The 25,002-nt window shown below is 31.8% G+C and overlaps 1 protein-coding gene across 1 annotated transcript in view; it reads right to left on the reverse strand.

Annotated features, from left to right (window-relative positions):
* The window catches only part of KCNH5 (potassium voltage-gated channel subfamily H member 5), a 472,518-nt gene that overhangs the window by 342,837 nt on the left and 104,679 nt on the right, over positions 1-25,002 (reverse strand). Inside the window, exons 5-6 of the mRNA XM_074290315.1 lie at positions 17,679-17,794; positions 14,303-14,695 (exon numbers count right to left, since the gene is read on the reverse strand). Coding sequence (XP_074146416.1) covers positions 14,303-14,695; positions 17,679-17,794 — 509 coding nt within the window. The remainder of the gene's footprint in view (positions 1-14,302; positions 14,696-17,678; positions 17,795-25,002) is intronic.

Below are 25,002 nucleotides of genomic sequence, written 5' to 3' on the forward strand. Positions count from 1 at the left end.
TGTCAGACATATATATCAAACACACAACTCCATACTGGATGAGAAACATCTTTTCTGTATCTAAATATATATGTAATGAGAGAAATTCCATGAAAAATATACCATGACTCTGTGAGAACAAGCACACAACTCAGCACTGCTTGTTGAGATGAAGCCACAATCCTTAATTGGTTCCTGTGACAATGGAGTTCTGTCAAAGATGACCAGGAAAATATGACCTATAAATAAGCAATAAAAGGAGAAGACAAAGGTTTTAATTACCTTTGTCTCCCCTTAAGTACAACATTTTTTTTTTCCTATCAACTCTCTTGGAAATCAAGGGAAATAAGGAATGTCTTCCTTTGCTTCCCTGAGAAGTAATAATGGCTACTATTGAAGCCAAGTAGAATCAACAACATATGCTTGCTTAGATGAATTTAGATGGGACATCAAATTCATGGTAAACTTTGCTCCTTTGTATTTCTTCCCTGGACACAGGCCATTAAAAAGTAATACTAAGAACTAAATGTTTTACATTGGTGGCTATCACATGAGTTTGAGAAATTCTCAATTCCTAAATCATGGTTACTTTGTCCCAGAAGAGATTCTTCCTGCAACTACCTATCTTCTCAGAGGAGAAGATGCATGAGGCACCAGGACAAACTATCAGAAGGATGCTGAATCCACAAGAATTTAGAAATCCAATCCATTCTCTGGCTAGATAGTTGTACTGATGTGGTACAGAAGTGAAAGTAAAATATCCATTCAATAGTTCCACAGAATGTCTTTAGGACAATATAATTAGTATAATGGGTTGTGATTTTAGATTTCAAGTATCTGACAATGTATGTATATGAGTATTTTGTGTTTCCCTTTTACAGAAAGTCCTAGAACTTTATTTGATGAATTTTCCCCAGAACACTGAGGCAGAGACAATTAGTCAGAAAGAAAAAGGAAAGCTGCACTCTCCTCTTTTAAAGGTCAGACTCCCTGATGATCTTATTCAGTAAGACCAAATTTAGAGTTTCTTTTCTGAGAAACGCCACTCCCTCAACCACACTGGTCCACAGGTGGGTTTATATATATATATATATATATATATATATATATATATATATATATATATATATATATATATATATATATATATATATATATATATATATATATATATACATAGAGAGAGAGAGAGAGAGAGAGAGAGAGAGAGAGAGAGGATGTTCAACACATGTTCACTATTGTTATTCTAAATTAAATTCTGTTTTTACAATTTCCTGATTCCTGTAGTAATACTTATCACCATCAATGATATTTATCAGACCATTGTTGAGCAAAACATTATGAGGCAACTTAACAGAAAACCACCTAAAGAGAACCAATCAAATTTTAGATGATGGTCACATTTTATCCATGAGGGATTTTGTGTGCTTATTCTTCTATATCCATTCATAAACAATAACAATAGCTGTGATTTCATTTTTTATTCTAAAAACTTGCCTTTTTATCTTGATATGCAATAGATAAAAACCTTTGTTTTCAGTCCACTTCTCCACTTCCTGCTATCAAAAAATCTATGAGGAATTGATCCCCTAGTAGATGATACATTACTTAATATGTTCCAATAAGAGAGCCTGAATTTAAATGGATTGAACTTAACATCTTTTTTCCCCCTTGCAATATCTATAGTACATTAAATTTTAAATACTACATTGTAAGGGGAATATTTTTCTTCTGAATAACAATGATTCCAGAGTCAATATAAAATGTGAACAAAATAAACATCCCAGAAAAACTTGACATGCACTACTCCTATATACATAAGTTTTAATCTCCTGACTATGACATTTAATGTATTGCATATTTTTCTAGGTAGCTCAGAAGAAACACAATTTTTCTAATTTTAATGGAAGATGAAAAATGGTCATTTATCCAGGAATTTAGAGCTAGAAGACACTCAGGACTCATCTAGTCTAAATACTATATTTTTTAGATAAGGAAAGTAAGATTGAGAAAGCTTCAATAACTTGTCATATTTCATATATTAAACATATTTCACAAACAGTAGAGTCAAGTTGCCTATAGCCAAATCCAGTATGTTTTTCATGACACTGTACTTAACCTGTTCAGAAATGCATCCATGCCACTGATGGTATCATAACGTTTAAAAAAAATCAATAGTGATGTTTTATAGGTTTCCTTAACAATTACTTATGAATAACAATAAGACTACCATTAAATCATACTACTTAGTGCTAATAACAAATTTATTAAGTATATTGTTATTGTTTTTAAGCATTTTAATCATTTCCTCTTCTGGGAAATTGGATCTCATAAGATATCTTTTAGGTGGAATGGAAGGCAGGACAATTTAAGTAAATTTTATGTAAATTTAGAGTATAGATAATCCTCCCAGGCTTAATCTTTTCAGTCATATTTTTCTTCTCTACAAAATCTTACAAAGTTAGTACCAACAAGGTGTTCCAAACACATGGAAAGAATATGTCAGCATATATTTATATATGTGTGTGTGTGTGTGTGTGTGTGTGTGTGTTTGTATACATACATACACATACATATTTCTTTTTTGTTGTTGAGGCAATTGGGGTTAAGTGACTTGCCCAGGGTCACACAGCTAGGAAGTGTTAAGTATCTGAGGCCAGATTCAAATTCAGGTCTCCTGACTTCAGGGCTGGTGTTCTATCCACTGTGCCACCTAGCTGCCCCCCCCCCATAAGCATATATTCTTAAACGGTCCTTTTTAATCTCATTTTTTACTGAGCATATGATCTTTACCAAGACCAATTTTTCACATGCTAACTCAAAAACATTTCCAAAACAAGTTATAGTAGATTATAAAGCCAGTTCCCTAGATTTTGTTTCTTTCCAATTTTCCTATAAAACATGATGAGAAGACTCATTCATATGTTAGTTGCTTCTCTCATAGAAACATATAAATGTATCTTAGTGATATCCTCAAATTCCTCAACTTTTTATTATACTGGATTCATTTTAAAATATAAAATTGTAAACTGAATATTAATTTAACATGAATTGTCATAAAAATTCATTGCATTTAATTGGTTCCCTCCTGTTCTATCAGTTAATGAAGTATTTTATATTTCAGGTGATGTGCCTTTAGCAAAAATGTTGTATTTAACTACTATAGTAAAAAAAAATTGAATTGATGTTGTATTCTAAAATGTTTGAACATATTACCATTAGCATTTATGTTTCTCCATCCAAAATACATTTACCAATGGCCTATAATATGTCTGATAACCTATTGTAACTTGATCTAATGTTTAGATTTACAGTGCTTATTTCTTATGTGAATGTTTGTATCATTCTTAAACCATAAAGTATGTGCATGTATATTCATATTGATAGATGAATAGATAGGTAGAGAGACAGACAGATAGATATACTTATATAGGTTAAATGGAGATAGTTGCCTCTTAGTTTAAGCTTGAAATTTAAAAGATGAGGTCTTGGCTTCATTGTCTTTCTATGCCCATTAGATTCACTTTCTCAATAGATATATTGAGCAGGTATTCTACTGCTATTAAAAAATAACTAGGGCAGATAGACTGTCAAGCTTCCAGACACATCTTTATGAATTCAGATCCAACCTCAGATACTTTGACTAAATTATTTTAACTAAGTCACTTAACCCTGCCTGCCTTAATTCTTCATCTGTAAAATGAGCTAGAGAAGAACGTAGTAAACTGTAATGTTCAGGCTAGCTTTCTGGAGGTCCCTCAGATGGGCCTCGCTCTCAGCAGGATAGACACCTGCTGAGAATGGTCAAAAATAGAGTCTATATTCTTTATTCTGGCCCAGTCTTGATCTTAGTGCAGGAGGCATAAGAGCCACCACGAGGCTGGTCAAAGAAAGAATGTCTCTCTTCTAGTCCCTCTTAGGCCTTATATATCTTATTTAGCATACTGATTATGTGTGAACTTAGAGAACCATTATATATCACCATACTAAGTATATATGTGAATATATATGTGAACTAAAAAAACATTATCTCATCAATTCCACTGAATTAACCCCTTGTTTCAAGTATACTTCTTCAGAATTCCAGCTCTCTACAGTAAATAATTTCAGTGTATTTGGCAAGAAAACCTCAAAAGGCAGACCTAAGTTAAATGACTAAACCACAACAATAACTAACAAAGCATAAAGCATACTCTTGAGTAGTACAGGCCAATATAACTCAATTTTGCTTACACAACACCATGTCAACCAAATTACCACAAGATTACTTCATAGAGCTTGAAAAAATTAAGAAAAAGGTAGCCAAGAATATCAAGTAAAATAGTAAAAAGAAATAAAAGAAAAAATGAAAGAAAGAAAGAAAAGAAAGCAAAAAGAAAAAATCAGGAAGGAACGGGATTCAATAGTAACAAATAGTGTAAGCAATAATCATCAAAATGATTTGGCAATTATTAAAAAATAAAAAAGCTGGTCAGTGAAAAATATTAAGTACATAATGTTCTTTACTGTAGCAATCAAATGTAGTAGCCTAGTGTTAGATGAATCCAAAGATTTAGATATTTTAGATATTATTATCTCTATGCTAATGATTCCCAGATCTACTCACCTAACCCTGAACTCTGTGGAAGAATAATAGGAAGCATGTTATGCAAGGACTTGATAAAGTAAATAGTATCATCCACTGTTGTCATAATTACTTCTCCTTGGTAATAAACCCTACAATTTTATCTAAAAGGACCGCCTTCACAATTATAAAAATATTTGATCTTGCCTACTTGTCTATCCTTAGAGAATTTTTTTCTGATAATGTCATGCCACTTGCATTCCAATACTCTTTTTTTCCCTTGATTTATCTTCCTCTTTTGTTACTCTTCTTTCTCCTTGAATGCTTTGCTCTTACATCCTCAGTTACCACAATAATGCTGCAGAATGACTATGAATTCTAAGTGGGCCTGACAGATTATAAAAAGCAAACTAATATCCCAGAAATTTGAATTCACTACTTGCAAAAGCAGATCGTTTGGCATGTTAGTAAAGTTCTTTACTTGCCCCTTGACTTCCCATCTGTGACTCATACTCATGGCACCCCCACTGATAGTCTTCCTTTTCCAAAACACTGAGAGACCAAATACTTCTTTTTAAACTACCATTCTCACATCTTAACTGCCCATTGGACATTTTAAATTCAACATGTCTGAAATTGACTTCATCATATTTTCCTCCAAAACTCTACTCTCTTCCTATATTTTCTATTGAGGATACCACCATCCCCCTTGGTCATTCACAACCTAAATTTCATCCTCAGCTTTTCACTCTCTTTCATACCTATTTCCATTGTGTTGCCAAGGATTGTCTATTCTAACTTCACAACATCTCTACCATATGTCTTCTCCTCTCTACTGACAGAAGCCATTTGCAAACCCTTAGCTGTTAATGCTTGGACATGTTTTGTTTTGGGTTTTTTTATTTTATTTTTAATTTGTAGAATAAGGCAATCATTTCCATAACATGGTATAATAAAAGACAATTGCACTTTAAACTACAAATATATTACATACAACTTGCTTTTTAAACATATAATAAAGTTACATAAATTCCTCTTTTTTCTTCCTCTCCCCCTCCCTATTATTCTAGGCTAACATGAGACATTAAATTTTTTCTTCATATGTCCTTTATTTTTAATTTGTTCATTTTATAATAGTCAAAGTGACTTAGTCACTGAAAGTTGAGGAGAGGGATCCTAATGTTTAAACTAATATTCTAGCATTCTGGTTCACCTCCTGACCACAAATTTCTCCCTTTTCTAGTCTATCTTTCATTCACAAGTGAATTGCTACCTCCTTATTCAGTAATCTCCCTTTTATCTCCAGGTCAAATACAAAATCCTATGTTTGAAATTTAAAGCTTTTTATGACCTAGCTCTGTCCAAAATTTACAATTTTCTCACACCTTACTGCCCATCAGGTTCCCTACAATCTCATGACACCAGCCTCCTTCTTGTTCCTTACACAAGATACTCTAACTCCCAACTTCTGGCATTCTCGTTGGATGCCTGCCATGCCTAATATTATATTGTACTTCACATATATTTACTTCCCTCTCTGGCTTACTTACTTATAAATTACAACTAAAATCATATATTTTTACAAGAAGCCTTTCCTCCTCCTTTAATTTATGCCTTCCTTCTGTTGATGATTTTTATTTTAACCTGTTTTTATCTTGTTCATACATAGTTGTTTACATGTTGTCTTCTCTATTAGCTTGTGAGGTCCTGGAGATCAAAAACTATTGAGATTAGACTATTCTTTGACAGTATGTTCTGAACTTAGTACATTGCTGAAATGTTTAGATACTGAAAACCTATTGCTGAGTGATTGTCATCTTAGCTCTTGAGATTAGGACTCAAGTTAAAAAAAAAACTTATTGTTTTCTCAAATAATTGCAATTTTAATCATCAGAAGCTGTTGTTTTGTTGTTTGCCCTCCATTCTCAAGGAGGACCCATAATATCAGGCAGATGATATCATAACATGCAAGTGAATTGGATTTAAGTGAAAGAGTTGTTCAATGTCACAGCCTCACTTTCTCCTCTACAACCATCTGGGTCCATGTGAAAGCTATATATCATCATGACTACAGATGGCCCTGGAAGAAATGGAATCAATCATTAGAAGTAAACTTAAATGGAAAGCCTACAATAGGAGTTACATATCAGTGCCTTTTGAAAACTGAGCTGGAACAGAAAAAGGAGTAAGAATTGGCAATTTTTAAATACTGCAGGGAAAAGTGGAAAATGGTCCATCAGAAAATTGATTTAGAACAATATTTCATTCCATACACGAATATGTTCTAAATGAAAACATTTGTTAAATCACATCACAAAAAATTTTTTAAATCAAGGAAGAAATCACCTTTCTAATATATGGAGAGAGGAAAAGTTCATTACCAAATAAAGGAATTGACAGGATCACAAAAATAAAATGGATAATTTTATTGACAGAAAATTGTGTCCTTCACTGATATAAAACTCATTCAGCTAAAAGTAGAAGGGAAAAAAAAACGAGGAAAAATTTTTGCAGAAAATTTCTCTACTAAATGTTTCATTTCTAAGATACTTTTTTTTAAAGTTTTGAAATATACAAAAATAAAAGCCATTCCCAACTAATACATATTCAACAGACACAAACAGACATTTACCTAAGAAATTCAATCTATCAATAGCCATATAAAAATCCAATTCATTAAGAATTCAAGAAATAAAATTCATTCAACATCATTTGTCCAAATGCATAAAAAGAAAGAAAATAGCAAATGCCTGAAGAGCTGTGGAAAAAAAAATAAACATCAATGCTTTATTGCTGGAATTATTAGTTGACTTAAGAAAGTGATATCAAACTATGTTCCTAAAATTACTGTAGCTACTATATTTTTACTCATTGATAGCATCACTAGGTCCACACCATAAAAAAGGGAAAACATATACAAAATTATTTATAGTTTTCTTTTTTAGTGGCCAAGAACTAAAAACTGAGAAAATTTATCAACTCTCAAATGGTCAAAAACAATATGGTGTAAGAATATAATAAAACATAAGATATAACAAAAGAGATAGCTTCAGGAAAACTAGAGAAAGACATATGAATTGATGCAAAGTGAAGTAAGCAGGAACTGAGGAATAATTTAAGCAACACAACAACACTGTTCAAGCAAACAACTTTAAAAGGCTTAAATCTGATCAATAAAATGTACACAATTCCTGAGGACTGTGATGAAGCATACTATCCTTCTCCTGGCAGAGAGGTGATGGACTCAAGATGTAAAATAAGGCATTCATTTTTTTTTTATTTGGCCAATATGAGAATTTGTTTTGTTTGTGCATATTTGTTACAAGGGTGTTTTATTCTTTTCTTTTTTTCTTTTTGCAATGGGGAAGGGAAGTAGAAGGAAGAAAAAATAAATTTTTTTAAACAAAAAAAATCTAAAAATTTTAATGAAAGTATATATGATTCAGTTATTAATTTTTATCTTTATCTTCACAGAGAAGACATTATGCTGCCTTATATTTTAAGCTGTTAGAGGTAAGGACTTAGAGGGGGGGGAAAGAGATTTTCTTAGTAGACTCTCCAACATAATGCTGTTAAAAGTTAGTTGTTATTCATTTATTCAAAAATATTTATTAAACACTTACTGTATATAGAGCACCATGCTAGGCCCTAAAGGACATTAAAAGTTTAAATATGAGACAATATTTAACCTGGTAGAAATCTGAGGCCTTGCTATAAAACAGACCATAACCATATGCATTTGTTACTCCTGAGAGAATATAAGCTAAAATGAGTATATAAATTTATGAAAGATAGCTCAAAAATAGGTTATTAAGGAACCATTGAATGTTCAGAATAAATCCTTAACCTTTTGAGATTAAATTCATGTATGGAAGCCTGAACTTTTCATAAACATCATTTGGGACTATTATCAGAAAAAGAATCATGAGGCTAGTAAAGTAAGATGTAAACTAGAGCATTTCTTAGGTTTTGCCCTTCTTGTCACATTTTTTTATTTTATTGAAAAATCATTATTACATGTACCAAAGAGAAAATAACAAAGGGAATATTTTATTTAATAAGATTTCAAAAGATTTTATCTAAAGTTCTTCAAAGCAGACTAATTAGTATACCTGAAAACCTAAGAATACAAAATAAAGTTATTCCAGAGACAGCAAATAAAGGAGTAATGCCAAAGCTCACAACTTTGTGCAAAATAAGATTAAAAACTAACTACTTAAGAAGGAATATTGACAAAAGTTTTGTGAACCTGAAAAAATCTGGTTCATTCCAAATTAGGAAAACTGCTTAGTAGAAAATTTTAAAATGTTCATGTTGACCAAAGCTGAGAGGACTATGTAATTTGCCCAAAACATTAAATTTTTAGAATTAAGAAAAGTAATACAGACAAAAAACAATTACTTCTAAACAGAAGTGATTAAGAATGTTGATAGTCTGTAAGTTTTTGGAAAATAAATTAGGACCTTCTCTATTGTTGTGATATGGCATTTGCTAATTAATTTTTTTTGTGACCAATTTGAGATGAAGAGAAAAAAGCATAAACAATCCACTTCAAACCAATTATCTCAATGCCCTATTATGCCATAAGGACTCAAGAAATATCAAAAAAATACTAATTTTTTTTAATTCAAGGATATGCATAATTGATAAAAGCACATTTCCTTTTTTATAAAGCATTCCATGGAAAGACAATAAACTGACATGTTATAGCTGCTCCCTATTCTTAATGATTATTAATTGTTCTCCAAGGCCAATATGTGGTCTCTCATCAAGTGCACAAGACATTCTGTCTGTCACTCATTTTTGGAGGCACAGTGGATAGAGCTGGGAGGCTGGGAGTCAGGAAGACTCATTATCTTAAATTCAAATCTGGACTCAGACACTAACAGGACAAGTCCTAGGCAAGTCACTTAATCCTATTTGTCTCAGTTTCTTCATATGTAAAATGAGTTGGAAAAAGAAATGGCTCACTATCTTTGCCAAAGATGGTGTCACAAATAGTCTGATATGACTGAAAACAACTGAACCACAAAATCCCTGGATTTCAATCTTTCTACATTTCCAATATCTGTATTTCAGAATCCTTATCATTCTTCAAGTTTCATCTTAAGTGTGACCTATTCCAAGCATCCTATTACTGAAAGTTTCATTTCCTCCTTAAAAGCACTCAGAGCACTTGGATCTCTAATTAGCCCATTACCATCCACATTGTATTATACATAAATGAATATTATTGTCTCCTAGTGGAACATAAGCTTCTCAAAATCAGGAAATATCATTTTTAAATATTTGTAAACATATAGCATGTGCTAAAATGCAACCAGAATAGTACATACTTAATACAAGTTTGTTGAATTAAATTACACACAACAACAAAATACCTAATATCTAAAATGTCTCCACAAAACCTTTCATGGAGTGTAAAATATAGTCCTACTCTCTTTTTCCCATGCAACTAATTTCATCTCCTTGTATATTTTAAGGACAACATCCACAAGAATTTTTTTCTTCTCTCACACCCCATATATTTCTTACTTATTTTATCATAAATTAATCCATCTGCATTAAAGGCCTATAAGTTTTATAATATCAAAAAAAATCACATTCATCTAATAACAGAATTTTCTAAATCTTCCTGTGCTGTAAAACTGGATATATTATCATAAGCTAGCCTATCTTTCTTTAGTGTCAGATGAGCAAAAGTCCAGATCAAAGTTAAACTTATTATTATGAATATTGATAGCTTCATAATTTATCTTTTATACTCAGTACATTATTGTAGCTACCAAGCCTTCTCATAGAATAGATTTATTTAATAAAATTTTGGTCATCCTTCATCACCTTCCCCCAAAAGAACTCCATCTTATCCACAGATATTCTTAGTAAATCATATGATTTGCAGGAAATATTTGAATCAGTCTTTAAAAAAGGAGGCGTCTATGAAATCCTGAGTATACTGCAGCTACACAATATATGAACAAAGTAAAATTTTATACTCAAAGTTTCTCCCTAGCATTCCAAACTATAAGTCACTATCTCCTTGTTATACTTTTTGGAGTAGTATATAATTTATATGTAGCATGTTAATGCTTCACTTGAATCAGTATCCACTGTCTCTGTCATATATATGAGACAGATATATGTAAAATATATATTTGTATATGATACAGTCTCTGACTTCATATTTTTCACACTCTAGTTAGGAAAACAATCATAAATTAATGAAATAGTAGTAATGATGATGAGAATAAAATTGATAGCTCATATTTGCAGAGCCCAATGTCATGCATATATCAGATACTTAATACATATTACTTGAGTTTATATTTGTAAGGTAAAAAGGCAATGTTAAAAATGAATGCCATTTTACAGATGAGGAAACTAAGTTCCAGAAGGATACATTTAATAGTAGAGAGGGGAATAGAAGCTGTCTTTACTATTTAGTAGAGTATCCTGAAATATTTAAAAGTTAACTAATTTGTACATATTAACTTTGAAATATGTGAATGCTAAGAGAAAGTAGTGAAAGAAGGATTGGAGTTCAGAATACATGAATGCAATAGATTATTATGTCAATGTTATAAATGAGCCAATACATAAAAAAATAAAGTTCTAAAATGAAGCATGACAAACTAATGATCATGTGAAAGAATGCTTCAAATCCTTAATAATATGGCAAGTGCAAATTGAAACAACCTTGAGGTTTTACTTCATATCTAACAATAGACAAACAAAGAAAAAAGATGGAAAGAAGAAATGTTGGAAAGATTGTGAGAAAATTGACACACTGGTAGTGGAACTGTGAATCACTACAATCATTTTGGAAAACATTTTAGAATTACACAAATAAAATGACTAAAATACCAATACCTTTTGATGAATGGATTCCAGTTTGAAGGGTATACTCCAAAGAGATCATTGACAACAGAAGAAAGCCCCCAAATACACCAAAGTTATTATACCCAGTACTTTTTATAGTGGCAAAGAACTAGAAACAAGTTACATTGACTGAAAGATTACTAAACAAAATGTAGTGCATGAATGTAATTGAATAGTACTATACAATATGAAATGACTAATCTACTAAATATAAAGAAGACTAGGAAGACTTACACAAGTGGATGCAGATTGAAGCATGTAAAAGGAGGAAAATGAAACAATACACATAGTTTCTATAACAATGAAAATGAATAGCCAATCAGAGAACAGGTAAGTGGCTCTATGGTTAGAGTGTTGGCCCTGGAATCAGGAAAAACTGAGTTCAAATCAGACCTCAGACATTTACTAACTATGATGACCCTGGGCAAGTAACTTAATCCTTTTTGCCTCAATTTTCTCATGAGATGGAAAAAAAATCTTTGCCCTCCCCCAAAAAATGGGGTTGCAAAGAATTGGACATGGCTAAAATGACTGAAAAAACAAGGTTAACCATAAAATAATCAAAAATGACTATTCCAGAATTATAAAAAACAAGAAGCCCCAAAGAAGAGATATGATAAGACACTATGACCTCATTCACTTACAGAAGTGAGAGCACTGATTGTGGTACATTTAATATATTTTTGTATTTTTTCAATGTATTGATTAGTTACACTGATTGTTCTTCTTCCTCTTTTTCTTTTACTTTTCTCTTAAAATGTTACTTCTTATATTGGATGACTCTCAGGAAGAGTAGAAGATATGATAATAGGGGAAACTTTGGTTATATAAAATAAAAGAATCAATGCAAAAGGTATGCTTTAAATATTTAATTTAAATAAACAATTTAAGTTAAATCAATAAGTTAAAATGGTGTCCAAGTTGTACCTCTAGAAAAATATTTATGGGCCAGTATAATCCTACTCACCAAATGCTTCCTGAACCTTACAAAGTATAATTATTTTAATCACATATATGCTTTACACTAAGAAAAGCTTATTCAACTAAAAGTTATAGAATTTTAAAAATAATTAATAAAAAGGTGCTGAGCATTTAATGGTACAAATGAGGTGGAGGGCACTTTATGCAAAGTTAATTCATTCTTAAAAATCCACTGGTTCATGTATTACCTTATGTTATGATCTTATTATAATATAATCTTACTATCTCTGGTCATGAAGGAAAAATAGCTGAAAAGTTTCCCAAAACACTAATAAATATAATCACATTTGCATGATCTACTGGAATAGAGAAGGTCCTATAGGGAAATTAAGTTAGGAAAAATGTCATTATGAACACATTTGAATAATAGATTTTACCTTCACTGAATCATTTATATGTTATTAGCAATGCTTATTGCTTGTTTCTTCTTTGCTAATTCTGGCAAGTTGAAATTTTATGTTATTAATTATAAGGCTAAAATGTGTAGATTTTTAGTGATTTTTTTAAAAGAAGATTTACTCTTAAATATTAGGGGCAGCTAGATGCCCCAGTAGATAGAACACTGTGTCTAGAATCAGGAAGACCTGAGTTCAAATTTGGTGTCAGATAGTTATTATCTATGTGACCTGGAGCAAGTTACTTAAACTATATTTTGCCTTAATCTATGAAGAAGAAAATGACAAACCATTCAGTACCATCCAAGGAAGCACCAAAAATCAAACACAATTAAACAACAGCTTCAATTTTTAATACACAACATTATAATCATAGAATGAAAAGAATCTTTGGGGTCATTTACTCCATCTTTTCATTGACAAATGTGCTAAAAAAAAAAAAAAACTTACCACTTTGAAGTAGAATTAAAAATTCTGTTTAAAAAGATAATTAAAGATAGGAACAAAAATGGCCAGCATTCAAATATAACTTCACTCTCCCCAGATGAATCAACAAATCTCTGATTATCTTTTATAAGAATACAGTTTTTGGAGATGGGGTTAGAAGAAAGAAAAGAAAGGAATATTCATAGATGTCTTTTCGACAGTTTCAACATCTCTTTAACCAATTTGAAACTACATATGTGAGCTAAGTTACAATTGTTAAAAGAAAACACTTCTGCATGCTGGTTTAATAATTTACTTTGGGAATTAAAGTGTTTACTCCCTGATCAAAAAGACCTGAGTTTAAATCTGATCTCTGACTTGTATTATTTGGGTGGTTTTGGATAAATCACTTAATCTCTGATAGCCTCAGTTTCCAAATATGAAAGGAGAATAACAATAGTACCTCCTTTTTAGGGCTATGAGAAATAAAATGTGATAGAATTTCTAAAGTGCTTCTCAAATCTTAATGAAGCATATACTAGCTAATAATACTAGCTATTATTATTTCATTGCATGTCTTCTAGATATTTCTCTACCTAAGATAATAGGATCTTAGTATTAGTTGGAAATTTAGAACTGTAGCTAGTCTAGGTTTCCAAAATTAGAATATATATGAGAATTTATTCATTAAAAAAGAGAAGAAATTCAAGTTAGTCAAATATAATAATTAACTGGTTAACAAAAAGTAGGAGAAGAGATTGGTAGAGGAAAATTTAAACTAATAGTAATCAATAATTACATATAATATGCTTAAGAATACTTATCACATTTGATCTTGACAGCAACCATCAAAGGTAGGTGCTATTTTACAGATTTGGAAACTAAGGCAGATAGAAGTTAAATGGTGCAAAGTCATGTAACTGATATGTAGCTAAGGCCAGATTTAAACTCCAGGCCCAATGCTTTACCCATTGTTATATTTAGCTGCTTAAAATGTGTGTTTTAAATAATATATGAATTCCACTTACTCAAGAGTTAATTGAAAGTTGGGTGACTTCTACATATGGAGATAGCTTACCTCATCCACATTTTCAAAGGCATTGATGATGTCATAAGGTAAACAAGACAGCAGATCTATCACAAACCAAGTTTTCAGATAGTTCATCCTTATGAGCTTGGGGTCAGAAATGACCTCTCCACCCGGACCCACAAAAGTCGTGTGGAAATTTAAAACAATGTCTACAAGAAAAATAACATCCACCACACTGTCCAGCACCAGCCAGGCTATGTTGTTCTGTTTTGTTTTGAAGGAAACATTATAAGGAACCATAATGGCGGTGTAGAAAGTAAGAATTAAAATCACCCAATCCCAGGTTGTTTTAAAAGCACAATAGTGTAAAATAATGTGTGGTGGAGTCTTTGGAGCCTCTTGTTTATACTGAGGAAGAATGTCTGATCCCAGCTGAAGAACCTAAAAGAGAGAAAATACATTACCTATATGAACAATGAACTGAAGTCTAATGATTCAGTACAATGTATCTTCCTAGAAATCCAGAAACTATTGGGCATTAATCAAAATATAATTGATCATTACTATATGAAAGAAAAGCATACATGTTTAATGACCTGTTTTTAAGAGGTAAGGTAATTTTCAGAAGTAAGCATATTGCATTGCTCTTTAAATTTGAAGATGATGCTGGTTATATGTATAACTGCAAACTTTCCTCAGGATGCAAATTTGGCATGTGGTTTTTATGACCATTTTCTTCCCCTTCACCCTCCAAAAAAATCTCTCTCCATGAATCATCATGGATTCTTTGGGTCATGAACACCATAACAAGTTTTTGCTTAAATTGGCCCACTGTTACTTTGCTTGCTGTACATTTGTCATTTGGTAGTCCAATCTGTGTGAAGATTTTGCTTCATCAATTACTAGAAAGATTTCAGTTGCAAGTCCTGCCATTGGTTAAGCTACCTCCACTGACATTCATTAACTACCATTCCTCTCTTATCCATGCCTAGCACTTCAGACAATAATGCTGCAACTTCAGTGACTCAGACTGTACCCCCACGATCTCAATGGCAATGACTTTATGTTTTCATTTCTTATTGACTACATCAGAGAGTACTACTAAAACTGCTTCAGAGGTCAAAAATATTATAGGCAGCTTTACTTTTTTTCTCTCCTAAACCAAAGGCCTATGTAATCAAGTCTCTTAGCAATCACACTGCTGTTCTACCAATACAATTTGCCCTAAGTAAAATATTAAATCTTCCTACATTTCTATGTCTGTTCACCATTTGTTATTTAAACCAATGAATTAGATGACTATAGGGGCAGAAGGAAATAAGTTACTGAATGAGTGACTACACTAATTTTTCTAGAGGTAGTATCAAATCACTGTTAGTCCAAAATAAACCTATAACTTCCAAATTAGATACTGTCTTCTAATATTCTGTATTCTACTTTCTAATATGTTGTCTCAATCCAATATATGTAAGATCCTTGAGGACAGGAACTATTTCATATTTCATCTTTGTATCCTCAGAGCCTAGCATTTTGTGGACATTTAATAAATATTTATTGAATTTAATTTATTGAAATGATTGTGGCTAATGATGTTGGTGATTCCATAGATCAGAGGTTCTCAATTATTTTGGTCACAGAACACCTTTTTTAACTCTTAAAATTTATCGAGAAGTCCAAAAAGCTTTTGTTTTTATGGGTTGTTATCTGACAATATTTTCTGTTAGAAGTTAAAACTGATCATTTAAAATATTTATATATTGATTCACTTTAAAATAAATTTTAAAAAGCCTAATAGGTTAACAATATTTTTATTTTTGAAAAACTTTATTTTCAAAAACAGTAAGAAGAAATACCATAAATAATAATTAAAATGTAATTTTATGTGGTTCTGAACATTTCTTTATTGTTTGGCTTAACAGACAACCGGATTTTCTCATCTGCTTCTGTATTTAGTATGTTGGGATTTATTGTTTTAGTTGAAGTGAGTATATAAAGGAAATCTAGCTTCATATAGATAACATGGTTAGAAAAGGGAGGGGTATTATTTTGAACTTACTGACCTCCCTGAAAAGGTCTTAGGAATTCCCAGAGCTCCATGTGCCATACTTTGAGAACCACTGACGAGCTACTTTATAGAAGGTCTCAGTTAATTGAATTTTTGATTCATCTTATCTAGAGAAGATTGGATAAATTTTAGCTTTATTATTGAAAGCATTAGTTTTTCTCTTTCATTATATTTTATTTGTACCATGAACAAATAAAACTTATTTTTTTTAAATTGCCATATAAAGAATTGGCTTAAACATAATATTCCTATTGTTAGAGGATCTAAAATGTGTGACTATAAAGGAGGCAGAACCACTGAAGTTTAAGGTGATGTGTCTATGTCAGCTCAGTCAGGACTGAAGGCAGACATAGATTCACATGGAAAACCAGAGACTTGTCAATAAGGATATTTTAATCCTTAAAATTAAATATCTGGCTTTGAAATTTCACACACATGGCTTTAAATACAAATATGCATGTTCAATTTTCAGAATGAAGGAACAGATAGCAACTGTACAGCATGTCTAATACCCTAATTGTCCAAAACATGCAATAGATATTTATTTAGGTACATTTTAAAATACAACTGGCTCATATCAAATGTATAGTATCATCAGAATTGTCCTAATCTAACACAAGAATTATATCACTACAGCAATATAACTATAAAATCATGGCATTTTTTACATTATGTTGCATTATAAACTCACATTTTGTAACTTCAGATGTTTCCAAAAAATAGTTTCATATCTAAAATTTGCATCATTGTCTTTTCTTATCTTTGGTTGGACATGACAATACATAATTCCCTAATTCCAACAGCTCTAGAAAATTGAAGTTTTCCTGATGTCAACACAAATGAAGGAAAAATGGTAACAGATTTAAGGCCATTTTTTATGTGAAAATGCTGGAAAATGAAACAAATCTCCAAATGCATTAAATGTTGCTATAAGTGTTTAACACTAAACTCTGCACAAAATCTTCCAGGCTTCGATTTGGATTGATTAAGCAAAATCAAATATTTATTGTGTCTGCTATATGTTTTATATTTCTAGTAGCTATATTTAAAAAAAACAGAGGACATGTTTATAACACATGATGTCAAAAGAAATGTGGAATACATGAGTTTTTCTTGCCTCATTTCTCCTTACTCAAAAAATATTTCCCACCTGAGCATGTATAATTCATAGTAGAACTGATTTGCTATTTCAAGAGCAGTAGGGGATAAAAGTAATTTCTTGTCAAGGAAACATTCTTCTATCAGGGGAAAAAATGTTAGCATATTAGCCATATTTGGAAAACAGTGTCTTTTGAAGACAGTCTCTCCCCATTCAATGCTCGCTGACTTGAGAGCTCAAAGTTAATATGACACACTTACTTCAGCTAATCTTGAATGTTTGTGGACCACCTCTGTTTTGTTCATTGGAGTAAGTTGCTGCAAAACACTGCGGCTATTTGTCAAAGCCCGGGTCAATCGGGCAAACTTTGTCCAACCTTAAAAAAGGAGGAAATAAAATCTCAGTGCCTCACAGAATAATAATTATAAGCTTATTTTTGGCTCTCACTGACCATTAATCACCAAAACTGACTCCAAGGCTATTTCAAAATATAAACATAAGAAATTTTATTGAAAAATACTTATAGTAAACAAAGGCAGCAAAGTGTATGCATTCAGAGAACCTTAATTTGAAATCTGACTGTGTTACTTACCTGTGTGTTTATTGGCAAGTCCCTTCACCTCTCTGGGTTTCATTTTCCTCATCTGCAAAATGGAGGAATTTGACTAAATGGTCTCTAATATCCCTGCCACTTCTAGATTCTTTGAAGAGTTGTGATGTTTATGAGGGAAGGGAGAATGGGCAAATTTAGGGAGAAAAAAACCTTCTGAAATCCTTGTTATACCCTTTAATTTCATTATTGTGATTGCCATCTTATCATATGTGAAAAGATAAAGATGCTACCCCTATTTTCTAATTTATTATCACTTTTATCTACCTTCACTTTAATGAAATGTCAGTAAGTAAACCTATATATATATGTGTGTGTGTATGTATGTATGTATATATATATATATATTTGTGTATACATATATATGTGTATATATATACATATATGTATGTATGTATGTATATATTTGTGTATACATATATATGTATGTATATATATATATATATATATATACATATATAGGATCTAACATGTATTTCAACATATTGAACATGTATTGGACTACCTGCCAGCAAGGGGAGGATGTGGGGGGAAGGAGAGGAAAATTTGGAACAAAAGGTTTTGAAAAGGTCAGTGTTGGAAAAATTACCCATGCATATGCTTCATAAATAAAAAGCTTTAATAAAAAAAAAGTAAACCTATATCCTTCATAGACCTTCTCTTCTTTAACAATTCTCTCTAACCCTTCAAAGGAAAAAAAAGTCAATTGTATGGAAAATAAACCCAGTCTTCTTGATTCTTCTACAATATTTTTTTTGCCCTTTTGGTTTGGCTAATTCATGATATAATTACCTTGTGTCAAGGTCTATTCCAACATCATATATGATCAAAGAGGGGCAATGTGAAATAGTAATAGTAAGCTAGTTTAAGAGTCAGGAACACCTAGTTTAAAATCTTGTCTGTCTGATCATGGGCAAGTCATTTAATCTCTCAGAGACAAGACAACTATTTAAGACTATAATTTACAACTAAGTTTGTTGTCTTATATTAGTTAAGGAAATTTCCATACTAGGAGTTTCCTATTACAATGAAATCAAAGATCTGTGTTCACTAGTTCCATGGAGAAAAAGAAAATGTGAACTAGAGCTAGAATAAATATTTGAATTAAAAGGAAGAAAGGGAAAGGAAGGGGGAGGAGAGGAAGGGAGAAGACTGCAGGGGAAGAAAAGTGAAAGGAGGAAAAGGGAAAGAAAAGAGGGGAGAGAAGGACAGAGAAGGGGGAGGAAGGGAAGGGGAGGGAAAGGAATAAATGAGAATGAAAGGGAGGGAAAAGGGGAAGAAAAGGAGGAGAGGAGAAAGGAATACAGTTCATGTGTACATGTGTTGTTTTGTTGCTTTTGTTGCTCCTTTTGTTGATTATTGAGATTGGTTTGGATCAAAAAGAAATATTTTTATTTTTTAATTTTTTAACTTATTTTAAGATCTAAAATAATATATAATATATATATATATATATATATATATATATATATTATTTAAAAGAATAGAATGCATTTTCTTTTTAAATTTAGTCCCCTTCTTAGTTTCATGCAGTAATTGGTGAGCTGGATTGCCCATTCTTGACTAACAAGTAGCCTCAATTCTGTTACCTGACTTTAGAAAGTGGAGTCCATTATCTTTTGATGACAAAATCTTTTTGTTTTCATGTAGTGTTACAACATAAAAAAATTTAAGAAAATTATGATTATTTTCTAGAATTACCATTAGATCTGGGCTACTATACATAAGTGTATATATATATATATATGTGTGTGTGTGTGTGTGTGTGTGTGTGTGTGTATGTGTGTGTGTGTATATGTGTGTGTGTGTATGGTAATCAGAGTAGGTTGTATGTAGAAATATTGATAGTGTATAGCTATATCTATTATCTAAATTGATCTTTAGAATCACTCTGATCATCTATGGTCAATGGTAATAATTACTGATGCTTATATTGTAGTTTATATACATCAACTCATTTGAACTTCACAATAATCTTGTAAACTAGGTGTGATAGACAACCTTGCTTTAGAGCTGATGAAATAATGGCTCAAAGAACTTAAGTAAATTGCCTATAATCATACAACTAATATGTATCAGAAGTAAAATTTGAATCCTTATCTTCTTGTTCTCTTCTGGTTATCTTGTCTGACTGCTTCTTCTAGGGCTGCTTTGCTGAATTATCATCCAGATGATGGCCCTTTAAGTATGGATATACCCCAATTTTTTTTAGAGCCTTCTCTTCTCTTTTAGTAATCTAATTTTCTCCCATGAATTTAATTATTCTACATTTATCTCTATGCAGATGTCTCCTACATCTTTATAACCAGTTCTAGACTCTCTTATGAGGGCAATTAAGTGGCATGGTGGGTAGAGCACCAGGTCTGGAGTCAGGAAGACTCAACTTCCTGAGTTCAAATATGACTCAGAAACTTAATTAGCTGTGTGACTCTGAGCAAGTCATTTAACCTTATTTGCCTTAGTTTCTCATCAGCAAAAAAGAGCAGAAGAAAAGGCAAACTATCTCATTCTTTTGCCCAAGAATGCCCCAAATGGAATCACAAAAAGATGGATACAATTGAATAATAGTCTTCCTTCTGAGATCTACTCAGCTGTCTATTGACAATTTTCAAATGTATGTCTTATATGAACATTAAAATCTATATTCTGAAACAAAATTTCTTCTCTTTCCCTCTAATTCCACCATGATTTTGAAATTCCCTATTTCTGCCAACAGCACCACCATCCTTGCAAATCTAGTTCAGCCTCATATCACTTTCTGCCTGGAGTATTTCAATAGCCTCTTAATTTATTTCCCTATTGTGTTCACCCTGCTATACCTGGCAAAGTGAAGAGAGAGTGGGCAGTCAGAAAAAAACGTAAATTCAAATTCTGCTTTAGACATATATCTGTTATATAATCATTGGGCAAATCATTTAACATCTCTCAGCCTCAATTTCCTCATTTGTAAAATGGGAATAATTATAACCCCTATATCATAAGGTAGTGGAGAAATTCAAATGAGATAATATGCAAAAATACTTCACCAATTTTAAAGCACTATTTAAAGCCACCACATTATTACTTTTACTCTTTTGTTCTTCAGTTCATCTTCTACAATAGCTGCCAAAATAGTGTTCCTAAATGATAAGCTTTACCAAACCACTCCCTTGTACAAGCAACTATGGCAACTCCCTATTACCTCTAAAACCAAACAGGAACTTCAGAAGAGCATTTACCTAGCTTCAACTGACATTGCCAGCCTTATTGTAAATTAATCCATTATTTTATGGAGAACAGACCAAGTGCTCACAAGATGGTTAGATAAAGTGTTACAAGGATAATTTTAAGATCTCTCTTAAGAATTTTAGAATTGCTTGTATGACATGAGAGACACTGGCACAGGACCTCCCAGCATTGCATGCCCTTATCAGAGGAAGTGCTATGCTGTATGAGCAAAGCAGAATTTAATTAGCTCAGAAGAAGTCTGAGATGTACAGTTTAGACGGTCCCACCCCAAAATATTCACAGGAATTATTTTGTGTCCAAAACTGTGGATGAGCACTCCAAGCTCATATTGGTCTCATCAGCCATAAATGAGGACATACTGTAAACTTGACTCTAAAATAGAGTCAAGACTAGTCAAGACTAAGATTAGTGATGTCATTTTGGTCCCTCTTTGAAAACAAAGATAACAACCAAGCAACCAAATCCAGTCTAAAATGGCCTTTTTTGCTCTTCCTCATTCAGGCCCACTCCATCTACCATTTCTATTCTTTGTATAATCCCTCCTCTATTTCCTAGGCTATACTTCCCTCTCGGCTTTTTCTTTTAGAAAACTCTGGTTTTCCTTCAAAACTTAGCTCAAGTACTACTTTCTCTTTTAGGCTTTTTCTGATCTCTCCCCTCCAACAAATAGTATCTTCCCCTCTTCAAACTGCCTTGTATAAAACCTTTAAATATATATTTATATGTATATATAGGTCTCACTTGATTTGACATTCTTTGAGAATTTTCTTATTTTTTGTTTTCATATAATATATTATTTAGCACAATGCCTGGAACAAAAATAGGAACTTAATAAATGCTTATTAGTAGATAGGTGACACACTGGAAAGAATGTTATACTTGGAGTCAAGAAGACCTGAGTTCAAATTCTGCTATAGACACTTACTTGCATGACCCTGGAAAGTCTCTGAGGCTTAGTTTCTTTATCTTCAAAATGAGGATAATAATAGCACTTAATTCACTGAGTTGTTGTGAAGATCAAATAAGTTAATACATGTAAAGTGTTTTGAAAAACTAAAAGCACTATCTAAATTCTGTTTGTGATTTAATACATTGATTGACTGGATCTCAATTACATTTTATCAGCTGTCTATGGAGACTAATAATTATAAATGATACTACACAAAGGCATTTGTGATAGATATTTATTTCTATGTAGATGAGAAGATTTCGTTATATAGAGATGACTTTATCATTTTTATCATGTATAATTTCTAATTCTATTAAAAATCACTATTATTAGGTTCAAGGCTCTTATAAATATTGTGCATGCCTGTGTGTGGGTGGGTATATGTGCATTGTGAAGAGAAAGAGATATAGAGACAGACAAAGATAGAGAAACAGAGTCAGAGATAGACAAACAGACATCCGCATTAGAAAAGAATAATTTTCTTTTCTCTAGTAGGAGATTAATTCCTATATAGAAAAGGATTGAAGAAAGTTTCCCCCCCCCCCCATACTCTACTGGGCAAGAATACTTATACTCTGGACACAATCTCCCCTTTAATTTCATTATCATGATTTCTTATCCTCCCAACAATGCCACACAGGTATAAGGGAAAGAGACCTTGAAGACAAGAATGGTGATTACACTCCTATCAGGCAAAAATACTTTTTAGATGGAGTTTTACTTTTTACACTAAGAAACTTCCTGATTCTTTAAGAAAAATCTCTCTAAGTCAAAAGTGCAAAAATTATTTTGGTTATATTCTTTATTCTATGCCATGATACAATTTTTGGGAGAAAATTGGTTGTTGTCCAGTATTTGATTATTTCAAAAACATCATAATTTACATCTATTTACTATTGTGAGAACACATATACACATATGTATGAACATATGCACACATATGTGTATATATGTATATATGTATGCAGATGAAAATTTTGGATTCCAAAAGTCCCCAACACTTAAAACAATATCTGGTTCTCTAAAAGCATTCTTTCAGGCAACATGGCAGTTACAATGAACTTCTACATGCAGTTTATTAATCTCTCTCCTTAATAATCCAAAACAAACACTACCTCCTTTAAAAAAGCTTCTCCTGATTCTCTTCTGATTCCTCAAGTCAGGAATTACCTCCACTCCTACTTATCCATCCACACACACACATCCCTTGGGTTTCATTTATAACTTTGTTTTGCAACTATCTAATGCACTTATCATTTAATGCAATATGTCAGAGTTTTCTGTGTTTTAATCATCTCTTTCTTATCAAAATATAAGATCTTTGAACCTGGTACTGTAGTTTTCCTAAATGTTGGATCTCCCATAGTACCTAGCACAGTGTTAAGCACATGCTAGATCCTTAAAAAAATGCTTTGTATTAATGAAGAAACAAGCACTTGCCACATTTGAAAATTACAAAAGCCTGGGCATTATAACTAATACAATAGATGACAAAATCAGAATCCCAAAAGATCTTGACAAACTGGAAAGAAGAGCTGAATATGTGCTACAGCTTTAGAGGGGAGAAAAATGTCACAATTTTTCAAAGAAGAAATAGTAGGGCTTTTTCAGAATATAATACAGTTAGCTAGATTTTGATGCTTGATGAAATTCTAGAATATATTATTAAAGGGAAAATGTATAAACACTTAAAAAGATCACTAAGAACCAGTCTTGTTTCATAAAAATCAGTGTGTCATGTCTTTTCCTTGCTTGACAAGATGATTAGAATGATAGATTAGGTGAATACCATAGAATTAAGTATATTTAAAGCTAGAAAAATTCTAGTTCATATCTCTCCATGAATGATAGATGATAACAAATGTAGGCATATTCAGGACTGGATAAATGATCAGACTCAAAGAGATATGCATGCTAAAATACCACATGAATCTATCCTTGACTCTATCCCATCCAATATTGTTATCAATCATTTAAAGTAATTCAGAAATGGAATGCTTATCAATTAACAAGTAACACAATGCTTAGTGGAATAGATATCATATTAGATACAATGTCAGTATCCAAAACTTTCTTAAAAGGCTAAAACAGTAGGCTGAATCTAATATTTAAATTTAAAATGATTAGTGGCAAATTCCAACACGAGTTTAAAAATAAAATAATTGCACATATTCGGGAGACCCAGGCCTTTTTCTTTTTTAATGGTAGTCCACAGGTTCAATATAATTCAACAGTGTTACAGAGCAGTCACAAAAGATAATCAAAAAAGCTCATGTAACAAATCTGCATAAATGGAGACACAGTATGTAGAAATAAGGAAGTAAGTAATCCTATGATGCTCTGTATTGATCATACAGGTCTCAAGTTCTGGATACTATATCTAAGAAAGAGTATGGATATGCCAGAGTAAATACAATGGTATATGACCAAGACAGTGAATGTATTGGAAATCATTCAGCATGAACATCAGTTGAATACTTTTAGACTATTTAAACAAGATAATAAAAGATTAATGAAATAGATGAGAGTAATTTTTAAATTTATGAAGAACTATCATCTTGAAAAGGGATTAGATTTGAATCCAGAGTACAAGATATAGATCAAAAGATAAAAGGCCCAGAAAGGCAGATTTACATTTGGTAGAAAGCAAAGCTTCTTAACTATAAAAGCTGTTCAAAAGTGGAAAGATCTCATAATGAGATCATCATCACCAGAGATCTTCAAGCAAAGGATTGATAACCACCTATAGAGTGTGTCATAGAGGGGATTTATAGTTATGATATAACTTACACTATAC

Source organism: Sminthopsis crassicaudata, chromosome 2 (assembly GCF_048593235.1).
Source record: "Sminthopsis crassicaudata isolate SCR6 chromosome 2, ASM4859323v1, whole genome shotgun sequence".
Lineage (NCBI taxonomy): Eukaryota > Metazoa > Chordata > Mammalia > Dasyuromorphia > Dasyuridae > Sminthopsis > Sminthopsis crassicaudata.